Below are 21782 nucleotides of genomic sequence, written 5' to 3'. Positions count from 1 at the left end.
AACAAAGAATAAAAAAAGCTGCATCAAGAGTCTTCGGATTTGGATTATTTACGTTCATACATGCATACACAGGAAATAAAAAGTGGCTTTCAAGGGTAATGAAAATACGCCATGGGTCCCTCATCAAACCAGTGTCAAACAGGACGATATGAAATACCGAGTATGAGAACAGTGGCGGATTTAGAGGGGTATCGGAGGGAGGGGGGGGGGTCCTGACCCTCCCCCTTTCGATTTCTGATAAAAAAACGCACCCCCCCACCCCCCCAAAAAAGGCTGAATCATAGTTTTTTCTTTATTATTATTATTATTTTTTTTTTTTTTTTTTTGGGGGGGGGGGGGGGCGAATCTTACGCCAAGTTGGTTAAGGTCGGCCTCGCAATCCGAAGCATGTTAATCCCTGAAAAAAAAAACTGACCCGCCCCCTCCCCCTCCTTCAAAGAAATTTCGGCTGGATCCGCCCCTGATGAATAAGATTTATGAAAAAAGGGCTTTCAGTGCATTTGTCCACATGTTTAATTCTCAGGTTTCACATAAAGTATTTTCTTCTTTATTCATGGGGCTTAAGCCCGACAATTTGCTTTGAAAAAGAGAACGTGGCCGTCTGTCATCGTATAAATAGTAGCATATGTAGACGGCAATTTCAAGGATTGTACCCCACACCCACACTCCCTTTGCCAGGATTGTGCTGTGACGTCTTCCACGATTGCAGTAGTTGCGCTATGCGGGTAGGCATACCTGCACCTGCAAATAATTTGACCTAGGTCATCCATTAACAACACTGATTGCGCAGGTTAATTTTTCATCAGTAATATATACGTTGACCCAAGGCATTATGTGACGTTTTGAGGCAACGGAAGAGAGGCAAGATGTATCAAGAAATCCTCTCCTTTCTGTCTGTCTTCGCAGTTATTGTGGGGCGTTTACATGGCGCGCCACACCTATCGGAAGTAGGAATCGTGTATTACCAACCAGAGCAAGTACATTTGGCGTATGGGGGTAAGTTTGGAGGAGTGAGGGGTCATCTCGGACATTACTTGAGTTAGAGGAAAATGATATTTATATTAAGACAGGGGAAGAACAGGGGGTTGGGACAGAGAGAGAGAGAGAGAGAGTATACGGCACACATCGTCGGCATTTTGGAGAAAAAGCTGAAAACTGATTAGATAATCGCTGCTGTTGTGATACCCCTTTGAGTTCGACTACCATTATGGCGCCGCGGAGGGGGGAAAGATGACGTCATAGCGGGAATTTTTTACAGGGTGGGGATAATACAAGGATAATACAGCAGACATGAACAGTTCATAGCTCTCATTCTCTCTCTCTCTCTCTCAAGTGCTGTTCGTCAGAAGTATACTATATCAATCCAGGTTGCCCATGGATTGTTTTACAGTGACGTAGAATGGGGACGTTTATCTATATGACGGACCCCCATTCCAACAATATTGACAAAATAGTTGCGGTTTGTTGTGCTCTGACATACCTTTGAATCTGTTTTGCCAATTGATTACAGTTAAAGAAAAGAAAATTGTTGGAATAAATATCATGAATTCTAGGAGAGAAAAAGCTATAATGCAGCTAGATTCTTTTCTACTGTAAAATGAATACAACCATGATTGATTTTGTTTTTCTTGTGAGATTTTCAAGGGAAAATATCACGTACTGGAAGCATATTGTGCTGTCATGCAATTACCACTTAAAATATGTGCATATATAATGAAAGCAAATAAAGTTTGTGAAAAAATTATTTTTAAATCTTTTGTTCACTAATTTGTCATCAATTTAATAATTATTGCAGATCATCTGTAACACTTGACTTTCATAAAATGATATCAGATGTAAAAAGAAAAAGAAAGAAATACCAATGTTAGAAAAGTTGTATAGATCAGTCATAGAAAAAGAATTATAATCGATCACGAGTCATTTCCCTCTTTAATATGAAACTATTTATTTATTTATTTTACAGAGTCTCCAGATCAGATGGTTGTGACATGGGTCACTTTGTCTCAGACAAACTCTTCTCTAGTGGAATATGGGATCAGGAGCCTGGAGAATGCTGCTAAAGGCAGCGAGACAATGTTCCAAGATGGCGGTTCTGAACACAGGAAATTGTACATTCATCGCGTGACAATAACTGGACTGAAACCAGGACAGAAATACAGTAAGGACTGTAGCAAATAAAAAAATTTTTTTTTGAAAATTTGAGAAATATTAATCCAGTTAGGGTTGTAGCACATAGTTTATATATCTTATCTATTTATTTATTTATTTTTTTGAAAAATAAGAGAAATATAAGAGAAATAATACAATAGATCTAAATATTGAAAAATTAGATAAAATATTGTTGTGATCAGTAATCATGCTGCAAAATGATAGCAATAAGTGTAATGTTCACAGTTGTTGAATAGCAATTCATGTTTAAAAAATAATAAAAAAATTTAATGGAACTCCTACAAATGCTAAGTGAACCAATTTGCCTGGAGCCCCAGGGTGCCTGTAAAATATATTCATAACTTTTTCTTTTTTCTTAGTGTACCACTGCGGCAGTCAGTATGGCTGGAGCAGTCTCTTTACCTTCACAGCAATGAGGACGGACCCAGCCTGGATCCCCAGGGTGGCGGTATATGGAGACATGGGCAATGAAAACCCACAGTCTCTGGCCAGACTACAGCAGGAAACACAGAAAGGAATGTACGATGCTATTTTTCATATTGGTAAGTTATAGAAAAAAATATTTTCTGGTATTGCTGATTTAAAGTATGTACATGTATGTGTTGATTACAGCAGGAAACAGAGAGGAAGGTACGATGCTATTTTTCATATTGTTGACTGGGAAAGTTATAGGAAAATATTTTCTGGTATTGTTGAGTTAAAGTTTGTATGTATTGATTACAGCAGAAAAAGCAGAAAGGAATGTACGATGCTATTTTTCATTTTGGTGAGTTTTTGAAAGATTATTTTATTTTCGGGTATTGTATTGCATGGTATTGTAGAGGGAAAGTTTTAAAGCATTATTTTATGGTTTTGTTGAGGTAAAGTATCTGTATATGGGCATTTTTACAATCCTGGGCACTTTTCAGATTTTCCCACATATTGCTAATTAACAAATTACATACATACAATCAAAGAATTCTTTTATCACTATGTTAGAGAATGGTGTAAGTGAAGATAAACACTGAAAATAGAAACCAAATATCACCACCGAGTCCAAAGTTATGCTAAAGCAAAGCCCGAAAAATGACCAAATATTTTTCCCGTTTTAGTCATATGAAATAAAAAGCAATCTGAAATAAATTAAAACAGTGTTTGACATTGCATTTTTTTGGATTATAAAACACTAAGTAGTATGGTGGAAGCAAAAAAGTTTAAATATTAACAGGAGAGAGGTGTATCCTAGTAAAAAAAAGCCTTTTGATGGCATGCTGGTATTTCCGTTAAACGAAATGTCCATTCCGAAACAAAAATAAATGACTTTCAGAAAATATATCATAAAACATACAGTATTATTTACCATCCTAATCATTATTTGGATGTATTGGTATTGTTTGTATCAAATAATGAAATCTGCGCGATGATTCTGGAGCTTGACATGGAGTGCAAAATAACCCTACCGTGTTTTTCCGTTAAATTTGTCCATTCCGAAACATTGGGTTTCTCTTACATAAAAAGAACATGTTGACACCTAGCCAGTAACAATATATATTTCTCTAAAGCCCAGGACATGTGATATTTATTTTTATATAAGAAAACCCCAGTGCACAGAAACCCATTTAACTGTGGCCTTTTTTGAGATGCTTGTTAAAAATTGTCCATTCCGAAACAAAGTACCTTTACATTGCCAATGTTATAAATAGAGAGAATTCTGTCTTTAATGCTGTATGTTTCACTTGACATGAGCAAATTACTGTTAGAGCATCATGCATGTGACATGAAAATAATAGAAAAACATTTCTTCAATGGCATCTTTTTAAATTTCTATATATATCCTCAACAAAAAAATTCGTTTTTGCGAGTCAGGATCTTTTCTTTGGATCTACTAGAACTTCCATTGCATATTTTCCCAAAGTTCATGTATTTCAAAGTTAAATTAACAATTAATTGAAGAGATTATATCAGTATAAATAGAAATATAGGCAATTTGGATGCTTTGTATCGGAAAGGACATTTTTTAACACATTGTCTAAAACACTTGTTTACTCTTTGGTCTGCGCATCTATTTATTATTCATGAGGAAGAGGATGATGGGAAGCACATCAAATTTATGTAGAATATAATTTTGAATAATATAGCTTACCTTACTTCAAATATTGCTTACTTATGATGTACAAAAAAGTATTCGAAAATAGTTATGAGGCTACACGTGTTAAAGTTGCAAGAGTCAGTTCATTGGCACAGTTTACAGAGGCGCTTGCAGGCAGACACAGGTTATAATTAACTTCCTGTGATTATTTATAATATATACATACATCATGATATATATATATATATTATAATTTCGTAAATGTTAAATAAATGTCCATTCCGAAATACAGGACATGCCTAAAAGGACATATTTATAAATGTTATTACTAAATTTAAACCTGACTGAATAATATTTTACACAGCTATGAGCTGTAACAAAAGGAAGTAGAATAGGGTATAATGGAGTGTAGAAGACTCTATTTTATGTCATGATCAAATACTAATGGAGTAACATTTCAAAAAAGAATCAAAACTATCCAAAATGACCAATTAATGTAATAAAAACAGTTCAGTTTTAATCTAGTTAACTCATATTTGGTCCAATGATTGCTTCACCTGTACCTTGTAAACCAACATACTCTTAAGGCAATTTCATAAATGTTAAATAAATGTCCATTCCGAAACAAGGACATGTCTAAAAGGACATATTTTTAAACATGTCTTTACTGATGGTAAATCTGACATTGTCAAATAATATTTTATACAGCTATGCACTGTAACAAAAGAAACTGGAATAAGGTATAATGGCATAAAGAATACCTGGAATATATCTCAGAATCAATATTTAATAAAATAAAATTCCAGTAATGAATTACTAGTACAAAATAGACAAAACAAGCACAAAATGTAATAAAAAGACTTCAGTTTTAGTTCAGCTTCCACCTATTTTGCCCAGTTATTCATAGACTTCACCTAAAACTTATAAAAACTCAAATACTACAATATATTAAAACAATATCATAAATGTTAAAAAATGTCCTTTCCGAAACAGGGATGTTTCGGAAAGGACATTTATTTTAACATGACACTGCAATTAGCACACATGTCCGTGCAAAATAATATTTTACACAATCATGAAGCATAACATAAAGAACTAATGCAAGGTAAAGTGAAGTACAGAAGTCCTCAGAATATCTCAGAATCAAAAACTTCATGGAGTCACATTTAATACTGAAACAGGAAAATTACAAAATGTCATTGATTCGCCAAATTTTGGATATTTTCATCCATTGTTTTTGCAAATACATAAAAGAGCAATACTCTCTGAGTAAAACTAAGTGGTTTTTTGGAGATCAATACCTTAAATTACCATAAAAGTCATACACTTCAAGGTTTAGCTTATGAAAATTAAAAAAATGATTTTCAAAATTCAAATAATCATATCTTTATACATTCACAAGGTTTTATCTCGGGATTGTCATTTCTTATACCCTTCAGGTCTATACTTTCAAGAAAAGTACACATTTCAACACAAAAATGACTTCTATTTTTGACCCTTGGTGGGAAAAAAAGGAGCCCAGGATTGTAAAAATGCCCATATGGACTAGTGGTATATTGGGGCTTACTTTCTGCTTTCTTGAAATTTTGACCAAATTAAATTTTTTCTTACTAGCAGAACAAAAATTATAAACATTTTTCAAAATAATTAGCCTTTTTTAATACAGTGTATTTGACAAACTGATACCTTTACCACATATGTCTCTATGAATAATGCTGCACTTAATTTTGTGCAAAAGAAAAAAAATAATGGCAATATTTGAAGATAATGTTAATTTTTGAAAACTGAACATTTTAACTGATTAGATTAATGATGCATAGAATTAGTTGTGACTATGACATGTTTTTAAATATTTTTAAATTTATTTATCTATTTTTGAATTTTAGGTGACTTTGCATATGACATGGACTCGGTAAGTAAAAAGGTGTAAGATAAGATTAGATAAGAGTTTATTTAGCCAATTGTAAAAATCGGAAATCATTTTCCTTGTAGTCTTGGAACATTCTTGTTTCTGACAGTCGGATGAGTCTGCACATATGGTTTGAAAATGAAAATACAATGTATGGCACACAATTTGGATCTGCAGCTTAGGGGAGTTGGCATTAAACAGTAGATCTCTACATATTACACATTTTGAAATGTAAAAAACCGTCAGCTCTGCCCATAGTGTAATGTGGTATAGACCATTCAGCTACGTATATTAACATCCCAACAACATTTGAACCCTCAATTTAAGGGTTTGTTACTGAAGTGGGCGTGTGTCTCTGATTTTGCAGGATAACGCCAGAGTTGGTGATGAATTCATGCGTCAGATAGAGTCGGTAGCTGCATACATACCTTACATGGTGACAGTAGGAAACCACGAGAGTCCATAGTAAGCATATACTCACAAATTACATACTCTGTGTTCCTGTATTTACTTCTACAGGTGTTTGTCATTTAATGATGGGTATGCCAATATAGTGCCTTTGTGACAAAGACTTCTACTGGTCACTGGAAGCTCTGCTATTTCATCTGCATGATAATGTAACTATGACTATAAATCGTCAGTATCACAACGGTAAAGGGATTTTTTATTGTTGTTTTGTGAAATCTTATTTAAAAATTTTCACCCAAATAGATCAAGTCTAATAGAATGTCAGTAATGAAAATTTTTGTGCAATGTTGTAATTAGTGTGTGTCCCTGTTTTATTTCATTTCAGTAATTTCTCCAACTACAGGAATAGATTCAGCATGCCTCGGGCAGGTGGAGATGGAGAGAGCTTGTTTTACAGGTGGGTATTTTTTCATGATTTTTAATACTGAAGTATTATTTTTAATGTTCAAGTTATAATGGATCATTTATTTGATAATTTTTTAGTGCACATTTGATCAAATGTAATTCTGAAAGTCTACAATTATCAGTAATTTGATAATTTAAGGATTTTATTGGCTTTGAGCTTTTGCAAAATAATAAGTGAATGTGGAATTTTTACTTCAGAAGGCCTGGCATTAGGGAATGAATTCATAAGCTGCAAAATTCGGTGGCTGTCTGAAACAAGAAATGGGGTAACTTATGGTGTTTTCTTTCAGTTTTTTTTTTCCTCTGAATCGTCTAATTAAAACGTGTCTCTGAGTTATATAACTTTTATCACTTCTGTATTCTTTCAGTCTGAAACTTGGCAAGGCTCATATAATAGGGTTTTCCACAGAAGTTTACTTTTATTTAAAGTATGGTTTTCACATGGCGCTGAACCAATACCGCTGGCTGGAGAGAGAACTACAGGTGAGTGCTTGCATAGACAGGTCACAAGGAGGCCATATTTTACATCTGACAGAAGTCAAAATGCTGAACCTCTTTAAGTAATTTACCCAGTATGAGGAGCAAAGACCCAGTCTTTCAATGGAGGAAATCATGAATATTACAGATACTTTATTTTTTCAAGTCATAAGTTCTTAAATGAGATCATTCCTGTGAAGTGGTTGCAACAAAAGTGCTACCCTGTAATTCTATTCAGTGCAGTTGCAGCACCGCAAATGCTAGATAGACATAGAATTTTTTAATGATAACAAAATTATGTGCCGCCGGAAAGATTGGTAATTTACCCCATTGAACAGATCGAGTCATAACCTTATGCATTTGCCTTACAGGAAGCCAACAAACCAGAGAACAGAGCAGAGAGACCCTGGCTAATCACCATGGCTCACAGACCCATGTATTGCTCCACCAATGACTATGATGACTGCACTTTCTCCATCAGTAGGGTGAGCTTGAATGCTATCTGTATTGATTATTTATAAGGATCAGATGATGTTGTTAGTTTTTATAACACTTGGCATGTGACAGGCATGAGTTACACCTTTGAAAAATATAGAGTGCATATAGTCCATCTGGCAGCAATATATAAACACTATAATTTCATTGACATTACTGTGATGAAGGCTGCTGTATGACAGTCAAATTTGCTGTGATATTGTGGCTGATCTTCAAAGGCTAATTGTGACTGATCTTCAAAAGCTAATTGTGACTGATCTTCAAAAGCTGCTATTTCATGATAAACCTATACACTAACCTCATTTTCCAGATAAGAACAGCCTTAGAAGGCCTTTTTTACAAGTCTGGGGTAGACCTGATGCTCTGGGCCCATGAGCACATATATGAAAGACTTTGGCCTATATACAACATGAAGGTAGGGAAAAAAGGCCGAAATAAATGCATTATATGGTCAGATCCATAAAAGGAGGTTATATTCCTATGAAAAGGGTCATAATACTTTATTTTTAAGAGCTTATGAACATTTTACTTTCATTTGTTGTCATGAATCTGTGATATTTTTGACAAATGGTATAAAGGTAGCACCTCAGAAGGTGTTTCGTTTTACTTTGAATCAATACATCATATGTTTGTTAAAAATATATTTCTGTTGTGGATATGTACAATGTTATGTATATTGATATAAAGGAGTTGTACAGACAAATTTTGTTAATTGATATATGATTACCTTGTAGGTGTGTAATGGCAGCAATGCCTACCCATACACTAACCCTGGGGCACCTGTTCACATAATTACTGGATCTGCGGTGAGGAACTTCTCTGAATTAAATATTTCACCTTAAATAACTGACATATATATTAAGTTTGAAAGTAGTGGTGCTGGCTCTGGCTCCCTGCACTTGTAAGAGAAGCTTTTCAAATTTAGTACATCTGTACTTGTCTTACCTGTGTGTTTACCTAGAAAATTAGTTACTTTGAATGCTTTTGAAACCTGTTCAGTGTTATAAAATGTTTCATCAGTACTATACTCTGACCAGAGGACTAGTTTGGTATTTCTTTGATTAAAACTGTTTTTTAAACCAAACTAAAAAGAAGGTTGAAACCATGGGTGGCAGTGTTCACAATTTTTAAATTTAAAATCAGAATAAAATCCTTCATTCCCTTCTCTCTTCTCATTTGATTCGTTTACCCTCTCTCTTCCTATAAGGGCTGCAAGGAAAAACACGACCCGTTCAAGCCTCCGCCATATTGGAGTGCCTTCCGCAGCAGCGACTATGGCTACACCAGGATGACTATTACCAACGCTACTCACCTGTATTTTGAGCAGGTGTCAGATGACCAGGTAAGCTGTATTCTATCTGTCTATCTATGAGCACCATCCACTCAGCAGGTTGACTGTCATGGATCGCCATACCTCTGGATTTTGTGCCATATTAAACTTTCACTATATTTTTGATTAGTCCATTCTTTTATGTTGTCTGTGCATGTTGCTTTTGGTCTTTTTTCTCACATTTTCAATTTAACTTTCCTTCCAATAGCTACAAATATCCAAGTTATTTCTGTAATTATGACTTACCAGTAATTACGGTAATTCTCCAATCTATACGAACGATTTAAATTAATTTTTTTTGGAAGATAATCATTTTGTTCGTAAGGCTTGAAATTCAGTCTGCTAAAAATTGCCACGCGTTCGTATCTATTGAAATACGGATGGAATACGGCTGTACCTGAAGTTATCTCCACTTACCTACATTGCTAAGTATAAGCATTACTTTCAGATTAAATCACTGTGATCAGCTAAAAGCACAAACAAATTATTCTTGCGATATTGCAATGAATTAACACAAACTAAACAAAAGTCGGGAATTCAAGTTAAAAAACAATTTCTTCATACTAAAGATGTGCATTTCTCCCAAGACAAGACAACATCGTTTTTCCCTGTTATGTTTTACCAAGACAGGACAACATCGTTTTCCTCAACTTCTGTCAAAAACAGACAAGAATATTTTCGTATCCAGTTGCATATTTTATTTATTGCGTGTTTACTTTTAATATGATTTCACATATAGAAAATTTGCAATATCAATAATGTCACACACACCCCCATTAGGCCTACATAAATTTCTCCCGCCAAAACAAAATACTTGAAACTCCTCACAGTAGATATCACTGACGTTAATAGAGATTATACTTGATATAAAAAATAACATCAGCTCAATTCAAGTCTATTTATGAAAGTCTTTTACAGCATATTAATTTGCACGCAATCAATGTAAACTTAATTAGAAAAAATACAGAAAACTGCAAGCAAATTTCTATAAGGACTTAGGTCATACGGCACCTTTATTTTTCACAATCACTAATATCAGTAAGGTTTACCTAATAGTTGTTCATGAGACAAGGTCTTAAACAAGGAAAAACAAACAAACAAACAAACAAAAAAAAGTACATTAACTTTATCACAACTCAAATTAGAAAAATAAATACAATACAAGACAGAACTCCTCTTAAAAAAATAAATTTCCTGATGACTACCAAAAACAAATGAAAAACTCGATCATTGACAATGGATTTCTCATACCCTTCTGTTGTGCGTGGGTTTCAAGTTTATAGATTTTACTAGAAACCAGTTATCGGTGAAACACTGATGGTGGATGTTGATGATCCAGTCGGCCCGCGGAAGTTAAGAAATGATAATAAACAGTAAGTAATTTATGCGTACTGATGCTGTCAATAATTTCTCAATAACAATAGGGTTTTAAAACTACTAGCCTGTAGCTGCCGGCGGGCAGGTTGAGTCCTCCTATCGTCTCATTCAAAAACAGCACAAATACATGATAACAATCTCTCCTGTCAAGTGGCAGTTCCTTTATTTGGAACGGTGGTCTGAAAACTCGCTTTGACGAATCATGGGGCGAGTTTCAATCGGGCACACTTTCTTGCGTTCGGAAAATTTAAATTGTGCCCAAGGTGAGTTTAGCGATCGTTCGTACAGAACGGAGACAAAAAATTCAGATTCAGAGAAAAAACGTTTCGTTCGTAATTATTGCGGCGTTCGTATAGATTGGAGAATTACCGTATTGCTGTACCAAGAAGTATATCAGTAAAAAAAAATAGTTGAGAAGGCCCCATTTTATATAATATGTACATTTTGTGTAAGAAATTAGTGTATTTTACTGCACCCTGTCACACAAAGTGAATAATTTAATGAATAAATGAGTTAAAAAGTGTAGTAAAATGAAAATAACATAGTTATTCACCTTGTCCTTATCAAAACCAAATCGGGGTTAAAACTAAATTGTGTCCTCTTTTCTGCTTTCAGGGAGGAGCAGTGATTGACAAATTTCATGTGATAAAGCAGAAACATGGGGCTGGATCCTTTACTTGCTCATGAATTAAGAGTTAAACAGTGCCATTTTTACAGAGGTGGGAGGGAAGATGGATACACCAGATGTTAAAATTTTGTGGATCACGTGAAATGCAATTGAGTAATTTGTTACTGTGGAAATTTCCCTTTCTATATGGTTTCTACAAATATGAAGGACCTGGAGACTTGCTTATTTATTTAAAAAAAAGGTGAAATAGTTTGATTTTAAACATCCACGGATTGATCAAAAACAGTATTTATATAAAATCATTTATAGAATAAAAAAGTGATTATTTTTTAAATAAAAATATGCCAAGATAAAGTTGGAAATGAAATTGGCTTTACTACTTTACATATTAGAGCCAGTTTCATTCCCAACATTATCTTAGCATACGTAAAAATATTGACATACAATTTGTTATCATATTTTTCTATTTTAATAATTTATAATTTATTAATAAAGAATTACCTATGATCTCTTTTGTGTTAAATGCATTCATCATCTGAATGGGTTGAGATTTATTTTGGGATACATAATAACAAATTGCAATTTCATTAATTGATTTTTAAGAGTTATTGGGACATATACACTGGCCAGTAATGATAAGAGCAAGCAATAATATTTCTGAAATGTATTTAATCATGCCCTGTTTGTGATCAAGTGGGACTTAATAGGGATTGTCACGTCATGACACCGCGTTTTAATTGCAGTGTGGGTTTAAATTTTTTTTGTTTCTTCACAAACTTTTAAGAACAAAAGATAAATAATTATCAGGTAACTGGACAGGTGGTTGTATGTTCAAAAATCCCATTCTTTTTTGAACTCACTGTTATTTTCATAGTTTATTCCTTTCAGTATATCTCATTTGCTTACAAAAAAGTTGATGACTATATATGTATGCCATTATAAAAAAGCACTATTTATATTCAGTAATTGAATAACCCTACCAACAAAAAGCATCAAAGTATTATAGATGAAGTCGATGTGAAGTGAGCAATATTTTGGAAAATGTTCGATTTTGTATCACAGTGCATATCCTGTTAATGTTATATAATGTAAGTCTTTAAACATGCACATATACTTTAACTTTACAATTGTGTATAAATGGAAAAAAAATGATTATATCAGAAAATGGTGCCCACATCATATTGCATTTTTTCCTTTTGTACCTGATGAATAAATTAAATTTTGTGGAAAAAAAATGCTGAAACTATACACATAATTTACTTAATATATGCCAGCATATATGTACTTGGTAAGCGCATATGAAGTAACATTTTTAAAAGTGCTAATGTGTTCAAACCTGGCCACCTTACACACACAAACAGCAAAATGCCTTTGTATCAAATACAATAAAATACAAGCTTAATACAAGTGCTACATGAAATTACACATGCCTAAAAAAACAGTACATAAATACATACATGTATTGATGTTTACACAGCCAGCCCTTATGTTCAAAAGGGTATGCTACAGCGACTTACAGATGATGCTGTGTGACAAAATTCAATAAAAAGCTCGTAGCTCATGGATTGGTGAATTTTTCATCAACTGATTAATTTTTTTAACAAAAGCTAGTGCTGTTATGAAGCTTGTAACTTGTTGTCATCCAGTGACGCCATTAGGACCAAGATCGTGTCAGGTAGATTTTGTCCGAGTCAGCCCAGAGAGCCCTTGTACATCTTCACATGGTGTGATATTGCGTTCCACTCAGGAAATAATTTTGGTTTTCTGTCGAGGTCTACTAGATCTGCACCAGTCAAAGCTTTTGTGCATGAACAAACCAACACTGTATCAGTGAACTGAATATATTATCACAACATGGTATCACCATTTTATATCACAACACAAATTATCCATTTGTTATGCAAATGGAAATTATTACAATGATCACATTGACTAATAAAAATACAAAATACAATTCATATACAGTTACGTAATACTGCCTTTCTTGTGATGCAATTTTTACAAATATTTTTCTCATGAGGCAGTGGAAGCTTTTCTTATTATGCTATATAAGCAAACATTTTGTATTGTTATGCATGATTATTATTGTATGGTGTAATTATTTGACAAAGATGTAACGCATACATTTAATACGACTACTGATGCCATTACGGTCTAAATGGTCTAAACATCACTGAGTTAAATAGCATAACTAGCTCTGATGTTTACACTAGCCCTTGAAGCTAAATGCCACTAAAATATTGTAAATTTGTTTGCATAAGTTTCTAGCCACTGTCTCTGCTTTGGGCCAGTAGATTTTAAGACCGTGTTACCCTGAAGGGTTTGTCTAAACACGTTTTGGCACTGATAAGTAACTTCTCTTTCATCTGTCATATGTTTCTTCATTTGATCGTTGTAATTATTGCTTTCATTGTTATCATTGTTTTAATTACAGCTCTTCTGTCCTCCTGACGTCTGCTTTCTCTTGTTGGAGAAATTGTTGTTGCTGCTTCTTTTCTATCAGCCTCTGCTTGTTGGCCTCCTGAAAATGAAATCAAAATTATACATAAATATTTGATTAAGTGAATTTTAATGTGGTGATTCCTTAAATCTCACCTCTCACTGCAACTCCAATTTGGAGAGAATTATATGCCTTATATCATTTTACCAAGGCATGGGGGAAAGGGGATTTCTCCATTTCTCCCTCTTTCAAATTCACACACTAGCACTGTACAGTGATGACTCGATCATTTCAGCGGTCCAGGGGAAAATTATGAATCTTTCAGAAACTTGATTTTTAGACAGTTCAGTACATACTTCCGTGTAGTATTTGTAGTGCTTTTACTGTATAAAACAGAACTGTAAGGTAGCCTGGTTTTCAGTTTTGTTTCTATCATTCAATATGAATGTTCTAATATTAAGAATTTGTGAATTTAAAAAAAATGCATCTGTAAAATTCACAAATTTCCCCATTGAAAAGATAGAGTTATTGTTGTACATGTACCTCCAAACACATCAGTACAAGCATATGAATACACACACATCCACACGTCTTTACCTCTTCTTGCATCTTGCTGACAATGTATGTGACCTGCGCTTGCATCTGTTCCAAGATGGCCTCATTTCTGTTCTCCTCCTGTTGTAAACTAAGAGCACGGTTGGTCGGGAAGAATGTCAGATCCTCCTCTACGTACTGTAACATACCAAACAAACTGTGATTAATTTATGAAGATATACAGACATCAATCTGATATATAACAGATGCTGTTAGTCTAGAAACAGATTTCTAAAATTGTTTACAGGGTTAACAGTAGTATCTCTTCAATAAACAAATTAATTAATGAATACATAATTAAGATGTATTCTTATGTTTGTAAGGTACCAATCCTCACACCAAAAAGAAGACAGGTTAACATAAAAATAATCTATGGTGATTTAAAACGAGAACTTGCCTTCTTCCAGACATACAGCTCCAGTGAAGTGTAGTCATTCCTTTGTTTCTCATGAAGGTGAATGAAGAAGAACAGGTACGCATACTGGTTGTGTTCTTTTTTCACATGACACTCAAATCCCTGCAATACGATCAAATACAGCTATAAACATGCTCTAAGAAAAGTTGTTAGTGAGTACATAGACCTACCTAGACTACCAGCATGGTACTTCACAAAAACGAGTTAAAAGCACATTCTGACCTGTCTCTCTAAAACGTAACAGCCACTTAGACCAATCAAAATGAATAGAAATAATGGTACACGTATTTTCGAAAAAAAAAAAAGTAACTCCAGTGTGCTGTCCACAAAATACAACAAGGCCTTTGTGTGCAGTGTGAAGATGAGGGAGTTGAAAATTGAACAAAAAATTGTGCCTGCTCTTACCGATGCTTGATGCTCAAAGTCATAACTGCTTCTGCTGCATATAAAACATACTGTTGTCATGTCGTTGTCAATCTCCCACTAATAGAAAGACAGAATAAATAATCAGATATCTTCTGGGTACAACATGCAAATGATAGTAAGAAACTGAAAAAAAGCAGTTTTTATTATAGCTTTTATACGTCACAATTTATTTCACATTTGAAGATGATTCCAATAACTATACAGCTTTAATTGTTAAATGCAAGAATCAATATGACACATACATTTTAATGTACCCATTATGTTATACATTCTTTCTATAAACATAAATATGTCACAACAAAACCAGGTGGCAAAGATGAAAATGATCAATTCATAGTTCAATAAATTATATTATGATCATGATTGTTTTATACTACTAACAGAAATTATTATCTTTTAAAATCATTTTTACCTTGCTATTCCTTAGCTCAGAGAAGGTATCCACAATGATACCAAAGACAATGTTCAGACCAATGGTGGTGATGATGATGAAGAAAGACAGGTCCAACAGGGACTTGACAGCAAAGTATGCAAATGTTTTGTCGCCTATCACATCTGGGTTCTCCAGAACCTGAAATATATTAAATTCATGCAATACAATAATATATAGCATAAATAAATGGCATATGTTATCATGCCATTGATAAAAATTGTAAAAAAGTTACTGTAAAAATACAGATACAGTCTTTTTTTAAGCCATACATGTAAGATATTAACCCTGATTATAAAATGACTACACGTCACACAATGCACAATTAGCACTGTCACACCTAACACAATCGACTCTGTCACACCCAACACAATTAGCAATGTCACACCTAACACAATTAGCATTGTCACACCTAACACAATTGACACTGTCACACCTAAAACACAATTAGCATTGTCACACCTAACACGATTGACACTGTCACACCTGCCACACCTACATTGTTATATACAGCACTCATCTCACTCCTTTGCCTCACATACACTGCTTTCAAATCTGACACTCTCTTCTATCACCCCTCACACACTTAACCTCCTTACTCTTCTCTTTCATGCTTAACAATTGTTACTTACCTCAAAGAGACTGATAATCAGCCCACGATGCAATATGGTGACAAAGCACTCTCCCACAGTGGAGCAAAACAAACCATTGGCATTATCAAACAGATGGCGAAAGAACCCAAAACAGATCAGTGCATATATGTAGAAGATGATGGCCATCAAGAGACCAACAAGTATCAGAGACATGCCTGAAAGTAGAGATTTGTATAAAGTATGAATAGATCTCTTGTTTTATGACACTTTAACAGTCTGCAGTCTCTTTTTTAAATGTTTATTTCCCATATGTAAAGCAATTTAGTTATTCAAATTAGTTGACCTTCCAGTATACATGATAACATTTAATATTTATTTTGGCAATTTGAAAATAAAAGTTGAAAAACAGACACATTAAAGTGCTCTTAAATATTTGACTTAAAACAGTCTTGTCTGGTCAGAGACAACTACGTGGAGAGGCCATACCATTTTTGGTGACGGCCTGCATGACCCGCGCCAGCAGCTGGTTGTTGGCAGCGATGTGGAGAAGATGGAAGCTGAAGGTGTAGCCATAGAACACTGTACCAAGGACGGACAACACAAAGAAGATCTGAAATCAGGAAGATAGAAAAAACATTAAATTGTTTATGTTTTGTATTAAAATAATTTTTTTCTTTTCAAATTCTGTTTGTGGAATGGTTAAAGCATATAAAATCACAAATCTGTATTATGAATGGTCTAAAATCATCTCATTAGGCAAAAAAATAAATTCAATACTTTTCAAAATTAAACTGAACATATTTCATTCTTTGGCTTAAATAATATCTAAGAACATTAAATGATTACTCATTTATCTTTCATGTACTTACAATATAATAAAATGTTTTTGAACTAAAAAAGCGAACAGCCAGCTTTGATTCTTCTTTGGCACCAGACTTTGAAGTATCGCTTTCATCCTCCTCATCATCATCGCTCCTTGGTCTGAAAAAATATCATTCTAAATCATTTTTGCTGTAAATATATCTGCTTTGCAAGCTTATAACAACTTGCAACCCAGAACAATATATCCCAAAATTGGATTGTTTTCAAAAAAAAAAAAAAAAAAAAAAACTGTCTTCACTGCTATGCAAAGATGAGCATCTGACTGACTATACATATATTCAGGATGTTCTGGTAAAAATTCTAGACATTTTAAACAACACCACCAACAAGAAAATTGTTCTAAATTAGAGAAAAATACCTGTCAGCACAGCACCTACTTATACCACCTACTTAACATATATTAACTTCTCTGTAGCCATGTCATAGCCATTATAAACAAAAAAAAAAACAGTAATCCTATGTGCTAATTTCTGAAACAATTAAAGTTTTTTGTTCTAAATGAGAAACACACATGTATTCCTGTTAGTACCTACCTACACCACCTGGGGAACACAGGTTTGTTGGAGATGAAGAAGCTGACCAAGATGTACAGAGCCAGTAGGTTGTGGAGACCTCCCAGCACATAGAGACCCACCTCTGAGTACGGGTACCTGTATTTGGGCGTGGGGCTGGTGAAGAGAAATGACAAAAATTTTAATGTTATTTCTATTTGAAGACACATTGTTCTGTTGTTTTCTTTTTTGATCATGGATTCTCAAAAAATAGAAACAAAAAGCAAGGAAAAGGATGCACTGGAAGTCTATCTTTTACTTCAGTTTGATGTCTTCTGCTCATGCAATTACTTGTATATGATAATTTAGTTTACAACCTGATCCCCAATACTTCATGCTCACTCTTACCACACTGTCTCTCTCTCTTTCTCACACATGCACACTCTCACCCTTTTCTTTTCTCTCTCTCTCTCTCTCTCTCTCTCTCTCTCTCTCTCTCTCTCTCTGTCTCATGGTACACGATAACATGTATCATCAAAACCTCGACATATTATCACTTACTCATCAATGACATCTGATGTGTTTTGATTTAGAATGTGTGCCCCTGTCTCTACCCATGTGACAAGGGTGAATATGGCAAAGAAGAAACTCATCAATATAATGCTGTAATTGGCTGGTGTCCTGTTAAAGAAAGAAATGACTGAGTAAATGTATGGATTTAAATTTAAAAATTTATTAAAATAAATGAATTATTGATAAGAAAATACATGACAGTGAAAGCAAAAAGATAAATAAATAAATAAATAAATAAATAAATAAATAGAAAACTACAATTCACTAATCCTATGTGCTTATTTCTGAAACAATTTTGTAAATAATAATTATTAATTGTTACCTCTGACAATGACTAATCAATTAAATTATCAAAGTGTGAATGATAAAAACCGGACTGACCAGAACATGACAAAGAACCTGGCAAGAGGATTGTCATAGATCCTCTTCTGGTAGTTGATGTCTTTCCTGATTTCCTGTGACCAGGCAAGGAAGTCCCGAAGTTTGTTCGTTGGAGAAGAACGGTCCACTTCATATTTAAACTTCTCCTTGATTTCTCCACGAAGTACTTTCTACAATACCAGCAAATATTAAGGGATTATATGCATTAGGATTGTATACAGCCAGTTAATAAGTCTGTTTCATTCAAAATAGTTTCAAATAAATATAATAATTTATATGTTATTATATAATATAAGAAAAAAATGCACAATAAAGTATAATAGCACATCATATACAAACTTTTTATCACTGTTCAAATAACATTTTTCAACAAGTCTTGAAAATGAGACACATTTTTATGAAGGTGGCACTGATTTTCAAGACAAGTCACATCAAACACTCTTACCTGGTTCTTGACCCTGAAGTAGACTTTCTGCAGCATGTCATTCTTGACTATTTCAATGGACATGGTGCCCTCCTTGTAGAACTGCCAGGCTGCCCTGTCCTCGTCTGTTCTGATCACTTCTTTCTCAACTATTAAAAGAAAATAAGTCAGCACTCTATTTTTTAAACTGGAAGTGCTCAGATATCATGTATAAACAGAGTTCTGTAAATGTTTGCAGACAAATGCCATTTATAATCAGTGAATGTCAACATTTTAATTCAACTGCACTTAGATGTTTTTTTATAAGAGATTCACCAATTATACTTAATTTGACTTGTATTTATGGCAATCATGTACTATATAAACATTCAGAGGGGTATCTCAGGACAAGCAGTGCATATATTGTTAAAAATCAGGGGCGGATTTAGGCCGTCTTCTGGGTCTTCCAGAAGACGGTCAGATTTTCAAGTTTACATTGACGGGTATCGATTTTGTCTGTCGGATGACGGTCAAAAATGGAGGACGGGTCAACAAAGTTACTTTGGAAGACCGTCAGAAAATATCTTTGAATCCGCCCCTGAAAATAATCATTAGCATGCTATCATCAGAGGTGATGGTATCAGATTGAAGAAGACTATTCACCATGGTATTATGTTTATTTTTTGAAAAATGAAACTCTGACCATTTTCGTATTATTACAACTAAATCTGTAAGCTAAATCCCAAGTCCATTTTATGGTACAGAAATGATATACTGTGAAATAAAATATGATAATGTGTCCGTTAACATTCACAGTTAAAACACAATGGGTAGACAGGAAAAATGTAAGCAAAGAAAATGTTACACGGTGGTTATAGATATGAAACATAAAGCTATGAAATTATAATTGGTATACATTTATATGCAGATGATTTAGTCATGATTATGTGCATTGAACTGAATCTAGAATAAAACCTCTAAACCCCTGTATCAATCTTACCTGGTGGACCTGAGTTTGCAGTGAAATAAAAATTCAAATTTCCTTATTGTCTAGCTTAAGGCAACACATGAAATATGGTGAGAGAAAGCTGACCACATTTGTCACATCCAAACACAATCCGTAAACTACACAACACAACTAACACAATCACCTAAACATCCTTTATATATACTACACAGATGTGAAATAAGATTTAAATGTATGCTGACCATTATAATAATAAAATAGTCAATATTGTTACTAGCAAGTATTTTGTCCATTTTAAAAGGTAAAAATGGCATCTCATTTCAGCAAGAAGCTCTCACAGTTCACAACAAAAAGGTCTATCAAAAAGGAAAATTAGACTGGGTTCCCATAGATTAAGATAGATCCATCTGGATCAACCTAACTCCCTGGGGGTTCACGCTAAATTGCTGTCAGCCGAGCGCGCACGAAAGTTAATTACCCCCTTACAGCTTTTAGTAGGTGGGACAGACATTTAGCAGGCTAAGCTGACAACAATCTAGTGAGACTCCCCACGGGGATAGATCAATCTAAAATCTGTGGGAATGCAGTCTTAGTGAAAGGCCTGAAGCACTCATACCATTTCCATACGAGTCGAATACGCAACTTACGTTGAGGATGTATAGTCTTATCCAAATCCTCCATCCTCAGAAGAGTGTGGAAATATTTACACCCAAGCTCCTCATATGTCTTCCTCTCTTCCTCCTCCTCAAACCTCTCCTCATCCAGGGACATAGTGTAGTACTTGACCACCATTTTGAAGATGCTCTCCGTGTCCAGTGACTCCACAGCATCCTGCAAATAACCATCAAGACAATAAGCAGGCCAGTAGCCAGCAATTTCAAAAGGGAAGGGTCTTTCTCTGGAAAAAACCTTAACCCTTTTGCTATGAAACCATTATGTAACTAGATAAAATTTTACCCAGAGGAGACCTCTTTCCAGCAAGATAGGGCGGTTCTTTAAAAAACCCTGAACCCCCCTTAGCTACAGGTCTGATAAGTTTGAAAATATCATTTGACACCATTTATACAGTACACAATGTTTTATGTATTTCTGGACACTCAATGTCTGCCAATAGTAAATTACTATGAAAATGTTACTTATTAATCACCTAGATTAACTTTAACCAGGGAATTATATCCGATATAATTCCCTGCTTTAACCAGTGACCAATCCTCATGAAGTTACAGAGTTCAAACCTTACTTACTGATTTTAATCAACCATATGCACACTACTTAACACATAGGTATGATAATCCCAAACTTAACAAAAATAACACAATATATAATGAAATTGATGAATATGTGCTTTGTGCTGTTCAAAAAAATCCCCAAAACCATAAACACAATTTATACTCCAAAGAAAACACCAATTTTATCCATTTTAAAATAAATATTTAAAAAAGTCAAAAACTGGACCAGGTTGTCTGTGCATGCTCTGCTGAAAACCCACACACCATAGCTGAATATACAATACAAAATAACACCAGCCCTACACACTTGTTGGTAACGACGTTTTGCCATGATATCTCTTTGCATAACCTAGAGAAAAAGTCACAAGTATAATGTCATTTTTATTCAAGCTCAACACTTGTTATATATGTTTAGAATGAACCCCTATCACAGGGCCATTTTCACTATCTTTATGGAGATGCAATTTTTCACAGTTTTTTCACACGGGGAACCTGCCTAAATTCTTTTTCAAATATTCATGAATCAATCCATAAAAGGCAAATTTCGAAAACTTGTTTTTAAAACCACACGCAACTGAAAATGGAATTAAAGGAAGTGATTTTTGTAAACATTGTAAAATTTAAAATCTTAA

The 21782-nt window shown here is 34.2% G+C and overlaps 2 protein-coding genes across 7 annotated transcripts in view; one reads left to right on the top strand and one right to left on the bottom strand.

Moving 5' to 3' along the window:
* Positions 1–735: 735 nt before the first annotated feature.
* On the top strand, positions 736–11833 carry LOC106153815 (acid phosphatase type 7-like). Its single transcript, XM_086996950.1, has 12 exons — positions 736–996; positions 1964–2158; positions 2529–2711; positions 6124–6149; positions 6514–6611; positions 6940–7011; positions 7388–7502; positions 7868–7981; positions 8302–8406; positions 8726–8797; positions 9199–9333; positions 11314–11833. Exons 1-12 carry the CDS (start codon positions 867–869, stop codon positions 11383–11385), a joined length of 1317 nt encoding a protein of 438 aa, XP_086853076.1. The 5' UTR covers positions 736–866; the 3' UTR covers positions 11386–11833.
* LOC106153780 (inositol 1,4,5-trisphosphate-gated calcium channel ITPR2) overlaps positions 11561–21782 on the bottom strand; it is a 50437-nt gene continuing 40215 nt past the window's right edge. For all 6 annotated transcript variants that reach the window (XM_086996948.1, XM_086996943.1, XM_086996944.1 and 3 more), the window contains 13 exons: positions 20569–20752; positions 18997–19124; positions 18552–18721; positions 18159–18278; positions 17640–17774; positions 17094–17205; positions 16711–16834; positions 16264–16439; positions 15614–15772; positions 15181–15258; positions 14758–14877; positions 14364–14498; positions 11561–13847 (listed from right to left, as the gene is read on the bottom strand). In XM_086996948.1, coding sequence (XP_086853074.1) covers positions 13755–13847; positions 14364–14498; positions 14758–14877; positions 15181–15258; positions 15614–15772; positions 16264–16439; positions 16711–16834; positions 17094–17205; positions 17640–17774; positions 18159–18278; positions 18552–18721; positions 18997–19124; positions 20569–20752 — 1734 coding nt within the window. In that variant the 3' untranslated portion in view covers positions 11561–13754. The remainder of the gene's footprint in view (positions 13848–14363; positions 14499–14757; positions 14878–15180; positions 15259–15613; positions 15773–16263; positions 16440–16710; positions 16835–17093; positions 17206–17639; positions 17775–18158; positions 18279–18551; positions 18722–18996; positions 19125–20568; positions 20753–21782) is intronic.

This window comes from Lingula anatina, chromosome 10 (assembly GCF_051362555.1).
Source record: "Lingula anatina isolate TDL-2025a chromosome 10, LinAna3.0, whole genome shotgun sequence".
Lineage (NCBI taxonomy): Eukaryota > Metazoa > Brachiopoda > Lingulata > Lingulida > Lingulidae > Lingula > Lingula anatina.
The sequence above is the reverse complement of the archived record's forward strand: the minus strand, read 5'-3'. Positions and strand labels throughout refer to the sequence as shown.

Excerpts from the sequence above, each read along its gene's own strand:
- LOC106153815 (XM_086996950.1), top strand. The coding sequence starts at position 867 with ATGTATCAAGAAATCCTCTCCTTTCTGTCTGTCTTCGCAGTTATTGTG. Across the intron at positions 2,159-2,528 it reads GAAACCAGGACAGAAATACA|TGTACCACTGCGGCAGTCAG; the intron begins GTAAGGACTGTA and ends CTTTTTTCTTAG. Across the intron at positions 7,503-7,867 it reads GGCTGGAGAGAGAACTACAG|GAAGCCAACAAACCAGAGAA; the intron begins GTGAGTGCTTGC and ends TTTGCCTTACAG.